The following is a 16717-nucleotide window of genomic DNA, read 5'->3' as shown; positions in this document are numbered from 1 at the left end:
AGCGAGCGCATCCACATCAAAACCCCTATTTAAAGCAGGTTCAAATCCATGTGCATGTCTGCGTGCTGCCACAACTACCATCAAGGGCGGCAGGACGATACAAAAAAGGGGGTGTGGGGGTCCAGAGACACAAAGGGGATCCAGAGTAAATGTCCAAAAAGATCCGGAATAAATGTCCATTGCAAATGAGGTGGCCTGTATTGACCAAAGGAATGGGGTCCCATAGTCACATGAAGTCCCGAGAATTCATATCTAATCATGGACATCAGAATGACAGAATCCATACATAGGTCCGTGTACAAAGGTCCATGTATAAACGATTTGGCAGATACAAAAACATATACAATCAGATCTGCACATGCAAAAAAGAAGAGACAAATGTAAGTATAATATACATAAGTACATAGTTGCACAAAATCACTCAATAAGAATGCATACATGTTACAAGAGACACAATATCAGCTGACTGTTATAAAAACAGCACTATCCTAGATAACCAGACCAATCGATTTCTTCATTAATGCCTGATGGTGACATACTATCAAGCTGATAGATCCACCTGGCCTCACGTTTAAGTAGAGCCCTAACAATGTCACCACCCCTCATGCCCAATTTAATCTGATCTAAGCCACACACCTTAAGACCCACCGTGGAACCCCCATGCGTGAGCAGGAAATGGGATGCAACTGATGTCAAGGTCTCACCATTGTCCAGATCTCGTTGGGCCAATCTGATTTTTGATAAATGTTGTTGAATCCTAGTTTTTAGCATATTTTTGGTCTGTCCCACATATATTTTACCACAGTCAGGGGCAGGTCATCGCATAAATGACCACCCTGCTTTTGCAATTAAGATACCCATTAATCCTGTATTGTTTAATACCTTCGGTGTCGTAGATCGTATTTTGAGGCCGCATATACATACAGATATTGCAGTCACCACAAGGATAACTGCCTTTAAATGGACCTCTACATCTCTTTCTTCCTTCAACAAAGTAACTTGAGCATAATCTGTCTTTGAGGCTAGGACATCTTTTGGCTGAAATAGATGCATTTGGAGTAATAAATTGCGCAATAGTCGTATCTGACAATAAAGTTGGCCATGATCCATTAAATATACGATACAGATCCCTCCATTGGTTATTGTAAACCGTGCTGAATCTTACCAGTTGGCTGGTGGTTCTTGGTGTCTGGTGTAGCAACTGGGACCTGTCCATAACTTTGGCCCTTTGATATGCTTGCGAGATCACCCGCCTGGGGTAACCCCTATCTTTGAACCGATCTGATAGTTCTCGTGCCTGTGAGGAGAAATCATTGGTGTTAGAACAGATGCGGCGTACTCGGAGGAATTGTCCAGTGGGGATATTATTACGTAAGGGCCTGGTATGTGCACTTTGATAGTGCAATAAGGAATTAACCGAAGTGGGTTTGCGAAACAGATCCGTGCTGAGATGACCATCTGCATCAATTTTGATTTTGATATCCAGAAAGTCAACATCTGTAGAAGAAACATGCCTAGTTAGATGTATATTCATATTGTTATTATTCAAAGCACTCAGGAACCTGTCGCAGTCCTCCATAGAACCCCCCCAGAGCATGAACACATCGTCAATGAATCTGTACCAGCCCATAATATAGGGCTGGAACTCCTCCAAGGGTGGCCCAAAAACAATTTCCCGTTCCCAATAGCCCAAGAACAAATTGGCTATTGAGGGGGCACATTTCGAGCCCATGGGTACTCCGCACACCTGTTTATAAAAAACACCATTGAATAAGAAGTAATTATGACTCAAAACAAAATCGGCCAACTTCAAAAGTAATTGCTTAAGATCATCTTGATGGTTACTCTCCATATTGAGGAAGTAAGATATGGTTTTAAGGGCCCATTCATGTGAAATGTTAGTATACAAAGATTCAACATCAAATGACACCAAAAGGGTACCTGGTGAAACTGTAAGATCTTCCAAAGTTTTCAACAGATCGGAGCTGTCCCTCAAATAGGATTCCAGACTGGTCACATGTCTTTGCAGAAAAAAATCTATAAATTCACAAGGGGGAGCAGTTAGACTTCCAATTCCAGTCACAATCAGTCTACCAGGTGGACAATTGGCATTTTTATGTACCTTAGGCAATAAATAAAGGGTCGGTATTACTGGATGCTTAACCGAAAGAAACTCAAACTCTTTTTTGTAAATAGTACCTGCATTCCTAGCCATCACCAAGATATCATCTAATAGTGCCTTGTAATACTCGGTCGGATTTCCAGGTAATGGTACATAATTGTTGGTATTCTTTAGCTGTTTACTGTATATGCTTCTTTTAAATACATCTCCTTCGGCCATAAAACAACATTCCCTCCTTTGTCCGATTCCTTAATTAAAAAAGAGTCAGTATCAGATAAACTTATGACTTTCTGTTTTTCTTTGCTCAGATTCTGTCCCTGATTAGGAATAACTGGTAAGCGTTCAATCTCTTTCCAAACTGTTTCAAAGAAAATTTTGACCAATGGGCAAGAGCCAAAAGGTATAGTGTACTTAGATCGGGACCTAAAAAGGCGCGACCGATTACTCACCAGGTCATTCTGCTGATTCTCTTGTAATAATGCCATCAAGTCTTCAAAAACCTGTCTATCCAGGGACTCCCTCAAAATATTTCTTGAATACGACTTTCCTACAAAAAAGATACACATCCTTTAAGACTTCAAAAATTATCTAGACTTTTGGTAGGTGAAAACGTAAGTCCCCTTGTGAGTACACTTTGCTCAGCCATAGTTAATTCATAGTTCGTGAGATTTATTACTTTTGATCCATGTGTTGTTGTTCCCTCAAGGGTTTCACTCGTGGAGTTAAAGGATCCCTGAATGGCCCTGTTCTTGTGCCTCCTACCGCCCCTCCTTGTTCGCTTTCTGCATCTATATCACTGTCTGATAAAAAATCACTATTTGAAGCTGTGTCACTGGGTACTGGGACCTTAGGATTATGTCCATTATGTGGTAACTGTTGGGGACCCCCCTGGGGTATGGGCTTACTAGGTTTGGGGTATCTCCTACGTCTCCTCTCATTGCCCCTATGTCTCCACCTATAGGCTACTCCATTGTCATAATCCTGACGGTCTCTCATGAGTTTTTTACATTTACCCTCTATAATGAACTTTACAAAGTTATCCATATCAATTTTCAACTGATTGAGAAAAGGCTGGATAGGGGTGTTCCTGTTAAGGCCCATTAGTGTGGTCTCAAGTGCCTTGAGCTCCACCTTTTTCTTGGCCATTAATTTCTCATCATGCTCTATTAGCATGTCAATAACAATCACTGAGCACTTTGCAAGACCCTCCTCCCAGGTGGCCCTGTAACCATCAGTGACCTCCCAGGCAGGAAAAATCTGGACTCTGATGCCCCTGGGATAGATCCCTTCCTCTTTATATTGTTTGAGACTATGTACGTTCCACCATAATTTGAGGTAGGCTTTATTCAAATCTTTGAACGTTCTACATAATTGTTTCATTTCATCAGGAACACCACTACCGCTTTGAGGGCCAGCCCCAGAAAAGGCTGTTTCAAATCTCCTATTCCAACGCGTCTCTAGAGTATCAATAAAACCCTCCATATTGAACACACCCAGTGTCAAAATGAGATATATAAATAAAAGTTCTTAAGTTCTATTTCTCTCCCGTTCATGACAGGGGACTGGTTGCCTAGGTAACTGTTTATCTACTCACCTTCCGGCTTTCTATGCTGCGCTCCAGCATGGTCTCTTCCGCCTTCCTCCTTCTCTTGTCTCATCCGAGGAGCGGTGACGTCATATCCGGCTGACGCCCGCTCTCTCGGCGCACACCCTCTTCTTTCTATTTAAACGCCGGACTGGCGTTCACAAACACGGTGTCCTCTCCTCCTGTCAAAGCGGGGTGACGTCCGCGAACCTGGTGGAATGTCTGAGGGGACCCCAGTCTTCTCCAGCTGCCTTTAGCACTAGCGTCCTGGGCTAAGTATCTCCTTTTTTCACTCTCACTCTCTGCTCTTCATGCACTTCATGTATTAGACTGCTCCTGTCATTATAGTTGGTATTTATGCAGTCCGTTTTTGTTCAACTGTATATGATTGTTTTGCACTCAAGCACTTTGTTTTATGAATGATTTTATGAATGAATTGTAATTATCACTGAGCACTTTATATAGATACTGAACCCGGGTTCTACCACTGGTGGGCTCTCATTTGTAGCCCACCAAGTTGGCATATCTCCATAGGAATTATTCCGTTTATCTACATGTGTGCATATATATAAGCATATGTTTAGAGTATATGAATTATTGCAGCTGGTGTTTTAGGACTATGTGGTCTTTTTTAATTGTTTTTATATATATTTGAACTCCCCATTATGTCATTAATTACTATATGAAGTTTTTGAAATAAAATTGTTATATCTTGAATTGATTATGAGTGGTACTGTGTATATGGGCTTTCTTTCTCTACAATTATTGATTGAAGAATCTGTGTTTCAACGTATTTACTTTGTTTTGCAGAAAAGACATAAAAGCTGTCACTCCAGGAGGAAGGATTTGCTCTGTGAAATCAAATGAATTTGGTTTTGGAAGCTCTTACACCATAATCATTAAGGATGTAAGTAAAATATGCCTCTAAAGTTTTCTCTGACGTAACACTGAATAAAAAAATAAATAATCAACAGCTATTGGTTTTAATTTGCCAGTACAACTTCCATTTTGTGCCAGTGCTTATTTTCATATAAAAGGATTTCCCCTTATCCTTAGGAGAACTGTAGTGAGAGGGATATGGGGGCTGCCATATTCATTTACTTTTAAGCATTATAAGTTACCTGACTATCCTGCTGATCCTCTGTCTCTAATACTTTTAGCCATTGACCCTGAACAAGCATGAAGCAGATCAGGTGTTTCTGACATTAATGTCAGATCTGACAAAATTAGCTGCATGCTTGTTTCTGGTGTGATTCACACTACTGCAGGCTAATAGCTCAGCAGGGCTGCCAGGCAACTGGTATTGCTCAAAAAGGAAATTAATATGGCAGCCTGCAAAGCGCGCAGTAAGAGCTGGTGCACACCAAGAGCGCTTCTGAGCACTTTTAAAAACGCTATTGCTTTGAAAAGTGCTTGGCTAATGTATTTGAATGGGATGGATCACACCAGAGCAATGTGATTTTTTCCCAAACACAAACGCAGGCCCTGCAGCATTTCTGAGGCGATTCAGCCTCAATGTTAAGTATAGCAAAGTGGAAAATCGCTCTAAAAAATGCTAGAACGGAGCGATTTTCTACGCGTTTTTTTCTACAAAAGCTGCATACTTCCAGCTCTACCGTACAAAAAAAAATTGCTACACCAAAATGTTCCAAAAATTGCTAGGCATGACTAGAAGATTGCTAGGCACATGCCTGGAATCACTTAGAAAAATCATTTCTAAAAAACGCTGAGCGTTTGCGATTACGCTAGTGCTTTTAGGTGCACACCAGCCCTAAAGGTTGCAGTGAAGAATACTGTTCATTGACTGCATGCTTTAGGTGCCTTTTACACTTAATGCGTTAGTGTGCGTTAGCATGTGTTAGTACGCGTTTTTTTCCCATAGCAGTGCATTGTGAAAAGATTTCAATTAAAACGTGTTAAGTGTGAACTGTGCCATAGGAAAACATGGGCATTACTTTAAAAATCAGTTTTCTTTTCAGTTATAACTGAGAGCAACTGATTACGTGTACAAGGGGCCTCACTGTATGTGGCACAACGTGTGCATGATGTGCGACTTTTTCATTCCATTGCATTCCTCCTTTTACAGGGAATGCAGTGCCACGCCCACTGTGAGCCTAACCTTACAGACATATGCTGATCCTGAATCCATTTAGCATGTCATAGTGTGCATGCACCCAACTCCCATGTGACTGCACATCTCCTTAGTAGGGATTGTAAAATAATTCAGAGTTGATGCAGGATCTTGAACAGTTTGTATGCAAATTATGCAGCTTGAAAGTAAAGCCTCCATGTAGTATGACAGTTTACTTACACAATCTGCTCATAATATTCGATATCTGTGTACCCTCATACAACATGGAGGCAAGCAATTGGCCAATCATAATTGAAAGTGTGTACCACTCTTATGGAGCGGAATGGCAATGTTTGTAAACCCATGCGTGCCAGCATTGGACACATGGCGAGAGTACCTGGCAACTAAAAAATGATCATGTCACACTATGTGACTCACTGCAAAAGGTGCCTTTCCCCGTCTGAGAATTCTGGATCCCGTGTGAAAGAGGCCTTACAGAAATGTCATGAAAATTGCAGGCAAAAATATATGCACCACATTAGCCTGATTTATATGTAGTCATAATTCATGCTTTGTCTTCGTTTCTTTAGTGCACTGATACACTGGGAATTGAGTACATTGAAGATATTAAAGCCAACACAATTCACATGGCCCTCCAGATTCCACAGTATTTCCTTATCACTGTAGGGGAGGTTGTCTTCTCAGTCACAGGGCTGGAATTTTCATACTCTCAGGTGGGTAGTGACAATAGCTATCCTCATTAGAAAACTCTCATAAAATAAGAGATTACTGGTTGTTTTTATGTTATGTTAGTTATATTTAATTCAGTAATATAAAAATGACTTCAAATAAACATTACATTTTAAGCTGCACCTCCACCTGGTAATGTTTTGGGATAAGAAGATTGTCACTTTACTGTTGAAGAAGCAGGTTTGCAGAGAAAGGGGCTGTTGTGTTTCTTACATTTGTTTTTACCTAGTTGTAGAGTTGTTCTTGGAGGAGACAAGCTCACCACCCTTCCTCCTTTAACCCGTTTTTTTATATCTCCTATTATTTGGTGCCGTACGGTATACTGTTACACTTGCAATGTTTACATTTTTCAATCATTTTGTCATTCAAAAAGGTATATAATGTGAATCTCAAAGCTGACTTAGTCACCTCTTCAAGAAGGTCTGCAAGAATTACATTTGTTTTTAGTGATGATTTCAAGTAATTGGCAGCTCTAGAGACAGAGGACATCAACAGACAACAGGATGGGTGTATTGTCTGGGGAAAAAAAGCCTTATCATCAATGATACAGTAGAAACCGATTCAAACTCACTCATTCTTCAGATTCATTCCAGGAATTACCTACATTAGAAGAAAAGTAAAGGCTGTTTTGGCACATTTTTAAAGCAGCTTGTAGGAAGGAAAAGCAGGTGTAGATCTAGAGGGGGGAGGACCAGAGCTGCTTTGGGGCCCGAACTACTAACCTTTCTTTCCTCTGATACAGAGGACTATAGTTCAGGTCAGGTGTTTTTGTGGCTACACTTGTTATGGGTGTGAAGATCATGATGACTACACTTGTTTTATGACCCTTGTGAAATGGGCCCCAAGGCCAGAAGGGCACCATGGGAAGGGGTGAGGACATTGTGTGTGTGTGTTGGGGGGGGGGGGGGGGGAGGCACTATCAGAGTTTTTCTGAGGGCCCCATGAAGTTTAGTTACGACACTAAGGGAAAGGGATATTTATATAGGTAAAATGAATTGCGCTGATCAATGTACTTTGGCTAAATCTTTATTCAGATTGTCACAGAGATATCTGAAAGCTGCCTTGGATAGAGCACCTGCCATTTAACATGTAGTGTGGTGAATGCTCCTGGATTTACCCTGTTTTTCTCAACTTTTCTTGACGTAAGATGCAACCAATAGTTGCTTTTTGGTCAATTAAAAACAAAACTAAAAACAAGCAATTGATCAATTGCCTATATATATATATATATATAAGCTATTGGTATATAGAAGCTATTGGTAAAGCAATGGATGGGTATAGTGACTGAAGATAATGGGCCTGATGCAATTGTCAGACTCGCCAGTGTTAAATGCTGGTGAGTCCGATAATCAGGCGACTATAAAGTCGCCTGATCCAATTGCATTTAGCCCTAGGCAGGGTGCTAAAAGAACTGGCTTGGGCGATATTATCGCCCAGCAAGTTCCTTTCACCCTATCCCATTACACTTTGCAGGCCTCCGGGAAGCGATGCTTCCCGGCAGACATGAACGTTAGCTTAGACCTGCAAAAAGCAGGTCTAAACATGCTAACGCATGACATCACCGCTGCATCTGGGGGTCTCCTTTAATAAGGAGACCCCCAGAGCTCCCTGCCGGCCGCCGCTCGTCTCCGCAACCCCCCACAAAGCTACAAAGTTAAATGCTTAAACTCCTTACCGCCGCTTTACACCCGCCGGCCACCGCATCTCGCCGCAAGTCCCCGCTGTGTAATTACAGTGTACGAGTTACTGTAATTACACTCACTAGTAATAACAGAGTCCCGGCAAAGCATCTTTGATTCAGCCGCCGGGGCTCCCCATTGGTTCACAGGCTGGACCAATGAAAATGCGGCTGATTCAAAGATGCTTTGCCGGGACTCTGTTATTAGTGAGTGTAATTACAGTAACTCGAACACTGTAATTACACAGTGGGGACTTGCGGCGAGATGCGGCGGCCGGCGGGTGTAAAGCGGCGGTAAAGAATTTAAGCATTTAACTTTGTAGCTTTGTGGGGGGTTGCGGAGACGAGCGGCGGTCGGCGGGGAGCTCTGGGGGTCTCCTTATTAAAGGAGACCCCAAGATGCAGCGGCGGAAGATGGCGGCGGATGTTCGGCGGGTTGTGCACATGTGTGGGGAGCGAGGCCGTGGTGCTGATGGACAGCACCACAGGGTAAACCTCGCTCCCCATCGCCCGGTAATAGGGAGCATCGCTCAGGCTTTCGCCTGAGAAATGCTCCCTAACGATCGGCCATCGCACGAGTGAAACTAGCAATAGGATTTGATGGTAATCCTCGTGCGATGGCAAGGTGATAAGTAGCTCGCATCTGCAAGCTACTTATCACTTGGAATAGCACCAGGCCCATTATATCTTAAGAGTGTCAGGAACCTGAGAAGACAGATTGACAAATAAAGGTCACTTTTTATGCTACATCACCATGTCATCATCTCTTGTAGACAACCAGAATTGTCATTGACCCAAGTAAAAAGAAATCCACTGCTTTTTGTTTGTAAGGTGGAATTTCCTGTACTGCAAAGCATTTTTCCCCAATCCCTGCTTTTCACTACTTGTAGTGTCAAACAGAAAGAAATGTGGTCAGATACCATGATCTCTGATAGAGTAGTGGTCACACAGCTGGTCATCTGTGTGGCTCACAAGGAGGGGGCATTGAGTCTTGGACTAGTTCTACCATCAACATCTGATGGGCTGGAGGACTTCTATGTCTTTGATTTATTGCACGGATAGGTATACGGAGGAAGAGTAGGCAATTTGCTGCTACATCTATAAAGATGGAGGCATTTTCAGCATTGTTTTTGATGGAGCAGAGTGTTCTGTACACAGAGACAGGCACCCAGTATAATAAGTTAGAACTCTTTACTGAAGAAAAACATTCAGAGATATATCATACACCACCATCAGGAAATGCAGCTTACTTAGAACACAGAGGAACACAGAGAATAATAGGAAATAACAATCCCATGAAGATCATCATCACATTTTACACACAGTGACATCTTGTGGTTGTTTTATTATACTGCAGTTTAAGGTAATAATGTTGTTTAATCTCTAAAGGGCTGTAGGCACACTGTGAGCATTTTCTGAGCACTTTTCTGACCATCAGTGCTTTCTGAGCATTTAAAAAAAACCCGCTCCCATTGACTTGCATTAAAATCACGGTAAAATCGCCACGATCACGATTTTTCTTAAGTGACAGTGTGTTTCCAGCCTCGTTTTCCCTTAAACAGAGAGTAGCAGGCGAGAATGTGGATATAATTTTCTTTGTGTTATATACAGGCTTCTCTGCTCTCAGTTTGTACAACTCTAAAATGTAGCAAGCTAAATGCTTTGCACTTACCCAGTGGTGATGTTGGACAAGCTAGTTCTATAGCACTGAAACTCCTGATTAATATTTAAGTTTATGAGAGAAAACCCTTTAATAAAACATCCACATGATTGTAAGTGCAGTAACAGCTGAAGGGAAGAGCTGCTGTTACTAGTTTGATGAATTGTGCATGGTCAGTGTAACCTTCTACATCTCCAGAGTTGTTTCTCATACACTTTGTGTTCTCCCTTTAGGCCCCATCAAATATGAAGTCTGTTCTTCAGGCAGGATGGCTATTAACTGTGGCTTTTGGTAATATTATAGTACTTATTGTGGCTGGAGCTGCAGGACTCAGCGAACAGGTAAGCAACAGCTTCCTCCACATGTCTGTATAAGCTGCTCACAAACAGTGTAGTAGTTAAAGAAGAACTCAGTGAAAATAATGTAATAAAAAGTGCTTAATTTTTGCAATAATTACGATTGTAATTATTATTAAGTATGAATGATTTAGTCAGTGTTTGCCCATTGTGAAATATTCCCTCTCCCTGATTTACATTCAGACATATATCACGTGGTGACATTTGTACTGCTGGAAGGTGATGTCACTGGAAGGAGATGCTGCTTGCTTTTTTTGGCAGTTGGAAACAGCTGTTATTTCCCACAATGCAACAAGGCTCCCACAATGTGATGTCAGGCTGTGAGGCGCTGACATCACATGTGGGAGGGGTTTCACCACAAAATCAGCCATACAGAGCCCCCTGATGATTTGTTTGAGAAAAGGAATAGATTTCTCATGGGAAAGGGGGTATCAGCTACTGATTTGGATGATGTTTATTTCTTGGTTACAGTTTCTCTTTAAGATGACCTGTAAGTGTTGGACTCAGTGATGCCCCACTGTGATGCCATTATGTTCCAAATAGGCGGGTCGTTCGTAAGTCGGGCATCTGTAAACCGGGGACTACCTGTACATAGTTAAATGCTGTAACCTACTGGCAGTGCTTTTGCAGTGCTTGCCGATTGCCAGTGAATGATGGGAATGGTTCTATGTACACTTAATTACCTGTGTTGGCAAATCATAGCTCCCAACAGTCTCTGTTTGGGAACCAAATTCCCCTGTCCCTTTTTCTTCTTCATTTGTCCCTTTTTGGGGACTGATGTACAGATCTGTGAAAATATATGTATTTTTCTACTGAACAAAATGTGTTTGATTTACTATATTCCCATTGTTTGAAATGATATATTTCTTATTTTTAAATGTTGAAATTAAAGAAAACTAATGATGATAGAAGGGACCAGTGTGGTTTGAATGATAAAACTACATGTTTGGTTTCTAAATTCTTTGTAGTATGCATGATGAAGGGTGTAGGGATGGGGAAGGGGGGGGGGGGGGCATGGTTAGATTAGAGGTGTCACAGGGGCGTGGCTAGAGATGTAGCGAACGGTTCGCCGGCGAACGGTTCCAAGCGAACTTTGGGGGTTCGCGTTTGCGGAAGTTCGATTCGCCCCATAATGCACTATGAGGGTCAACTTTGACCCTCTGCATCACAGTCAGCAGGCACATTGTAGCCATTCAGGCTACACTAAGCCCTAGAGCCCCACCCCCCTTATATAAGGCAGGCTCGCTGGCCATGATACTCACTCGTGTGCCTGCTAGACAGACTAGGGACAGCTGCTGCAGACTTGTTCTCCTAGGGAAAGATTAGTTAGGCTCTTGGCTTGCTCCTGGCTGATTGTTATTGCTAAAATAGCACCCCTCAGCTCTCTTTTGACAGCTAATGTTTTCCTGATGTGTTTTTTTTTTGTGTGTGTTGCTCACTGACACTGACATTATACAGCCCTATCTGTTGCAGCTGGACCTTGCTAATTGTTATTACTGAGCCAGCCAGGCCCTGCCTAACTATCTATACTGGGACACCTACCTATGCCTACCTAACTACTGGGCACCTACTTACCTATACGGGGACACCTACCTACCTATCTATACTAGGGGACCTACCTATGCCTACCTACCTATACTGGGACTCCTACCTATGCCTAGCTAACTACTGGGACACCTACCTATGCCTACCTACCTATACTGGGTCTCCTACCTATGCCTACCTACCTATACTGGGACTTCTACCTATGCCTACCTACCTATACTGGGACTCCTACCTATGCCTACCTATATACAAGAAGATAATAAGGTAATTGCTTCATTGTGGACAGACCAAATTCGATCAGCTGGACAGTCACTGTTGTTCTATCATTGAGCTACCACAGCCCGGCGACCATATGGGCTGGAAAACTGCCACGGCCTGCACTCTGGCCATGGTGCGCACCAGTCCAGTACGGCCGTCACTACACAAACAGCTGTTTGCGGTGTGTTACACAGTGAGTTTGGTGTGTCAGTATGAAGCAGAACTCTAATTACACTCCCTGATTGATGTATACACATGTAAGATGTTTGAAAGCACTTTAGGCCTGCAATTTAGCATTCAATGTGATTTCTGCCCTTAAAACGCTGCTTTGCGTCAAATCCAGATTTTTCCCCGGGGCTTTTGGTGTCTATCCCACTCATCCATGCCCCCCTCCAGGTGTTAGACCCCTTAAAACATGTTTTCCATCACTTTTCTGGCCAGCATAATTTTTTCTATTTTTCAAAGTTCGCCTCCCCATTGAAGTCTATTGCGGTTCGCGAACTTTTACGCGAACCGAACCTTCCGCGGAAGTTCGCGAACGGGGTTCGCGAACTGAAAATCGGAGGTTCGCCACATCTCTAGGCGTGGCATAACATGTCCCTCTTTGTTATCTCAAAAAGTTGGGAAGTATGATAAATAGAGCAGATAAATAGGGACCAGCGTGCTGTCACAGGCTCGCACCCCAACGGCATTGTTCTTGTGTTGTAGTTGACATAGGACCTACACTGACCAGCTCATACCTCGAATATCACTGCCATACAAGTAGTAGTATTCCAAGCATATTAACAGATTTTTCATAACAATATCATCAGACACAGATTTTCATAAGTGCAAACAACGGAAAGCAGGTCAACGTCATGTTTATCCTATTATGAATGCAAACCTGTACTGGTCGGGGAACAAGACACTTTCTTAGGTAGAGGGAAGATTCTGGATAGGCGTACGAGAGGAATCAGCGCGGGAGACTTGGGCGCAGGATACAGCCGGTATATGGCTGATCCTGCTGCTGCACAAGTCCCGGCCGTGTTAAAGGATACCCCAACTGAAATGTGACATAATGAGATAGACATGTGTATGTACAGTGCCTAGTACACAAATAACTATGCTGTGTTCCTTTTTTTCTTTCTCTGCCTGAAAGAGTTAAATAGAAGGTGTGCAAGTGGCTGACTCAGTCCTGACTCAGACAGGAAGTGACTACAGTGTGACCCTCACTGATAAGAAATTGCATCTATGAAACACTTTTCTAGCAGAAAATGGCTTCTGAGAGCAAGAAAGAGATAAAAAAGGGGAATTTCTTATCAGTGAGGGTCACACTGTAGTCACTTCCTGTCTAGGGCCCGGTGCACACCAAAAACCGCTAGCAGATCCGCAAAATGCTAGCAGATTTTGAAACGCTTTTTCTTATTTTTCTGCAGCGTTTCAGCTAGCGTTTTGCGGTTTTGTGTAGCGGTTTTGGTATAGTAGATTTCATGTATTGTTACAGTAAAGCTGTTACTGAACAGCTACTGTAACAAAAAACGCCTCGCAAACCGCTCTGAAGTGCCGTTTTTCAGAGCGGTTTGCGTTTTTCCTATACTTAAAATTGAGGCAGAAACGCATCCGCAATCCAAAATCTGCAGCAGCCCGGGAGTATGCGTTTCTGCAAAACGCCTCCCGCTCTGGTGTGCACCAGCCCATTGAAATACATTACCCTAGCAGATCCGCACCCGCAAGCGGATCGCAAACTGCAGCCGAACCGCTCTGGTGTGCACTAGGCCTAAGTCAGGACTGAGTCAGACACTTACATACCTGCTATTTAACTCTTTCAGGCAGAGAAAGAAAAAAAGGAACACAACATAGTTATCTGTGCACTAGGCACTGTACATACACATGTCTATCTCATTATGTCACATTTCAGTTGGGGTATCCTTTAAATACTATTCCCCCTCCAGGCCGTCATGGATAGTGGGGAATGAAATAATTCAACTTCCAGCAATTGCTGGAAGCCGAATTATGGTGTTTTAAAAGTAACTTCAGCTCCGTCTTCTGACGGCGCCGAAGTTACTCCCTGTGCGCCCAAGTCTCCTGCGCTGGATTCACTGTGTTCGCTGGATAGACCAGAGGCTTCCCGTGTCCTCCTCCACTCCACCACCACAGGTGAACGATCTTCCATTTTCCAGGTCTCTCCATCCTCTGCACCCCTTTCTCCTCCCTCCTTCTCCTGCACAGTGTACACTCAGCCCCCTCCCCTTCTCGTACAGGCCCCTCCCCTCCTCCAGCGGCAGTACCATGGTGATCTCTTGCTGTCTCTTACCGCCACAACATCTCCACAAGCGATTGTGTCCCTCGTAGATAAAAAGCAGTGGGATTTGGGGTTGGTGCACTGCTTGGCCAACGCCTGTCTTGTGTCTGGAAAAACCCACCAGATATCGCTGAACGTTACCCATAGGACTAGCTGGGGAAAGCAGGCTCGGTACCTTAGGAATTCGTCAAGATCTGCAAAAGGCATTACCCTCTAAAACTACATACTTGATTCATACGAATTTGCTAGTTGCAGTGTGTTTTGAAGCCGAATAGAGATAGAGACCACGAGGGCTTGATTGCTTTCCTCCATATACCTTCATTCCCACCTCCGGAGAATTAGGAGGATTCTTGGGGTGAGTGCGGGCGCATTGGGGGGGGGGGGGGGGGGGGGTCCCAGCACTGGTGAATGGAAGGTGATCCTCTAATTGGGCACAATATAGAAGTCCCCTGAATTATTGTGTGAACGCAGTTACGCGCTATTTTGTCTTTTCTGTGAGACTGTGAACTCCTGTATCTATGTGACATAGAGCGCATTTTAGTCTTTTAAATTAAACTTCACCACCACTGGCTGGGACCTTCGTAGCCACACTCCCCATAATGAAAGAGCATGGCCATACTGCGCCTGTGCAGTCCCGCTGAGCTCTTGTACACGACAAGGAGCATGGCCTCAAGAATATATCCATGCTCTTGTAGGACATGTTCAATGAGTTCCAATGCGGCAACAGCGGAGTCGAGGAGGACATGGGAAGCCTCTGGACTATCCAAGACTTACCTCTATCTAGGCAAATACCTAACTTTTTGGTTCCTGGCCAGTTCTGGTTCACTTGAAGATTAATTATACATGTTACCTCTGACCTTCTATACTAGTTTATATTTAGTCCACAGCAAATGTACAATTCCGAGGTCACAGGAGACTAATATATACTTTTCCTAATGCTGTTCCTGTTCAAGCAGTCTTCATTTCTACCTCTATAAAGCATTACAGCATAAATGTTTGGTATGTACATTTGCATATTTTATACTGACTTGATGTCCTCTTTATGGCTGTTGTTGCAGTGGGCTGAGTATATTCTCTTTGCTGCTCTCCTGGTGGCTGTGTGCATCATCTTTGCTGTCATGGCCTACTTCTACACCTACATCGATCCTGCAGAGATTGAGGCCCAGTTTGATGAAGATGGAAATAGGAAGAAGGAGAAGAAAGAAAAAGAAGCTTTAGGTCTTGAAATTGGAGATGGACCTTATTCACAAACCAAAATGTAGCATTACTTTCCACTGTCAGATGCTGTAAATATTACATTCAAGCCATTCCGGACCTCAGCTGTAATCAAACAGACTCTTGCCAACTGTTGCATAAGCTTTGTTTTCAGAAGAAAGAACTGCGCGCTGTTTGCCAGAAATAAATGCTCCTCTTTATGATCCTGCAGTATCAAAAGTCAGTAGTCTGAATACATAAGCTACTCTAGGTGACCCTCACAGTCCTGGGGCCCACCTCGCAAGGATCATGAAACAAGTGTGGTCATCATAATCATTACACTCATAACAAGTGTAGCCACAAAAACACCAGATCTGGAGGATGGTCACCTGTATTGGAGGGAGGGAAGTTGGTAGTTGGAGGCCCCCACAGCTCTGGGCCCTTCTACAGTCACAAGGGCTGCTCCCTTATAGTGGCACCCTTGCAGTTGCCCTGTATGACTGCTGTCTTTAGGCAGTTTAAAACAAAACATTCATAGCAGAAAATGTAATTAGGCAATGAAGAGAGGGAAAAAATGATGACAAAAATGCAACATACGGTATTTCTAGGCTCCTTTAAACTGAGTTATATAACCCTAGTGAACATAGTGATGCTGTCTGCAGCCTGCTGTGTTTTACTGCAGCATAAGAATGTGGTGTGCTGGATAATGTCTCCATTACAGATGTATGTACAAATAACAACATTACTGATGACATCTAAAAAAACAATGTAATAAAGCAATTCTGGAAAGGTTATCAATAGGTTTTGAATCTATGCTACCGTGTATGCTTATGTTTATTGAGCCTTTAAAGTCCAAATAACTGTGTTAAAGCAACCATTTATCTGTCATTTCATGTGATTTTATAAGACCGCAAAATAAAATTGTACATTCCATTGTCTTTTCATTATGTAAATTTTTTTTTTTTACCAACACATTATCCAGTATGGGCAGCTCACACACACACATTGCTGCTTACCTGTATTCTGTGCATATATGAAGGCGTACATTAAAAGGCACATGGAAATTTGGGCGCCTAGTAATCCTGATAGTAAAATATTGGTATGTAATACTGATATTTTACTATTAAAGTATAAAATATCGGTACTAAATACCCATATATTACTATGGCTAAACCTAAGCCTACACTAACACTGAACCCCCCCCTACCTTGACGCCC

General features: G+C 42.8%; 1 protein-coding gene across 3 annotated transcripts in view; it reads left to right on the top strand.

Annotated features, from left to right (window-relative positions):
* Positions 1-16433, top strand: part of SLC15A1 (solute carrier family 15 member 1) — a 77094-nt gene extending 60661 nt beyond the window's left edge. For all 3 annotated transcript variants that reach the window (XM_068267960.1, XM_068267959.1, XM_068267958.1), the window contains 4 exons: positions 4518-4614; positions 6369-6512; positions 10100-10207; positions 15365-16433. In XM_068267960.1, the coding sequence (XP_068124061.1) occupies positions 4518-4614; positions 6369-6512; positions 10100-10207; positions 15365-15568 (553 nt within the window). In that variant the 3' untranslated portion in view covers positions 15569-16433. The remainder of the gene's footprint in view (positions 1-4517; positions 4615-6368; positions 6513-10099; positions 10208-15364) is intronic.
* Positions 16434-16717: the final 284 nt, after the last annotated feature.

This window comes from Hyperolius riggenbachi, chromosome 2, assembly GCF_040937935.1.
Source record: "Hyperolius riggenbachi isolate aHypRig1 chromosome 2, aHypRig1.pri, whole genome shotgun sequence".
NCBI lineage: Eukaryota > Metazoa > Chordata > Amphibia > Anura > Hyperoliidae > Hyperolius > Hyperolius riggenbachi.
This window is presented reverse-complemented; position numbering and strand designations above follow the sequence as displayed.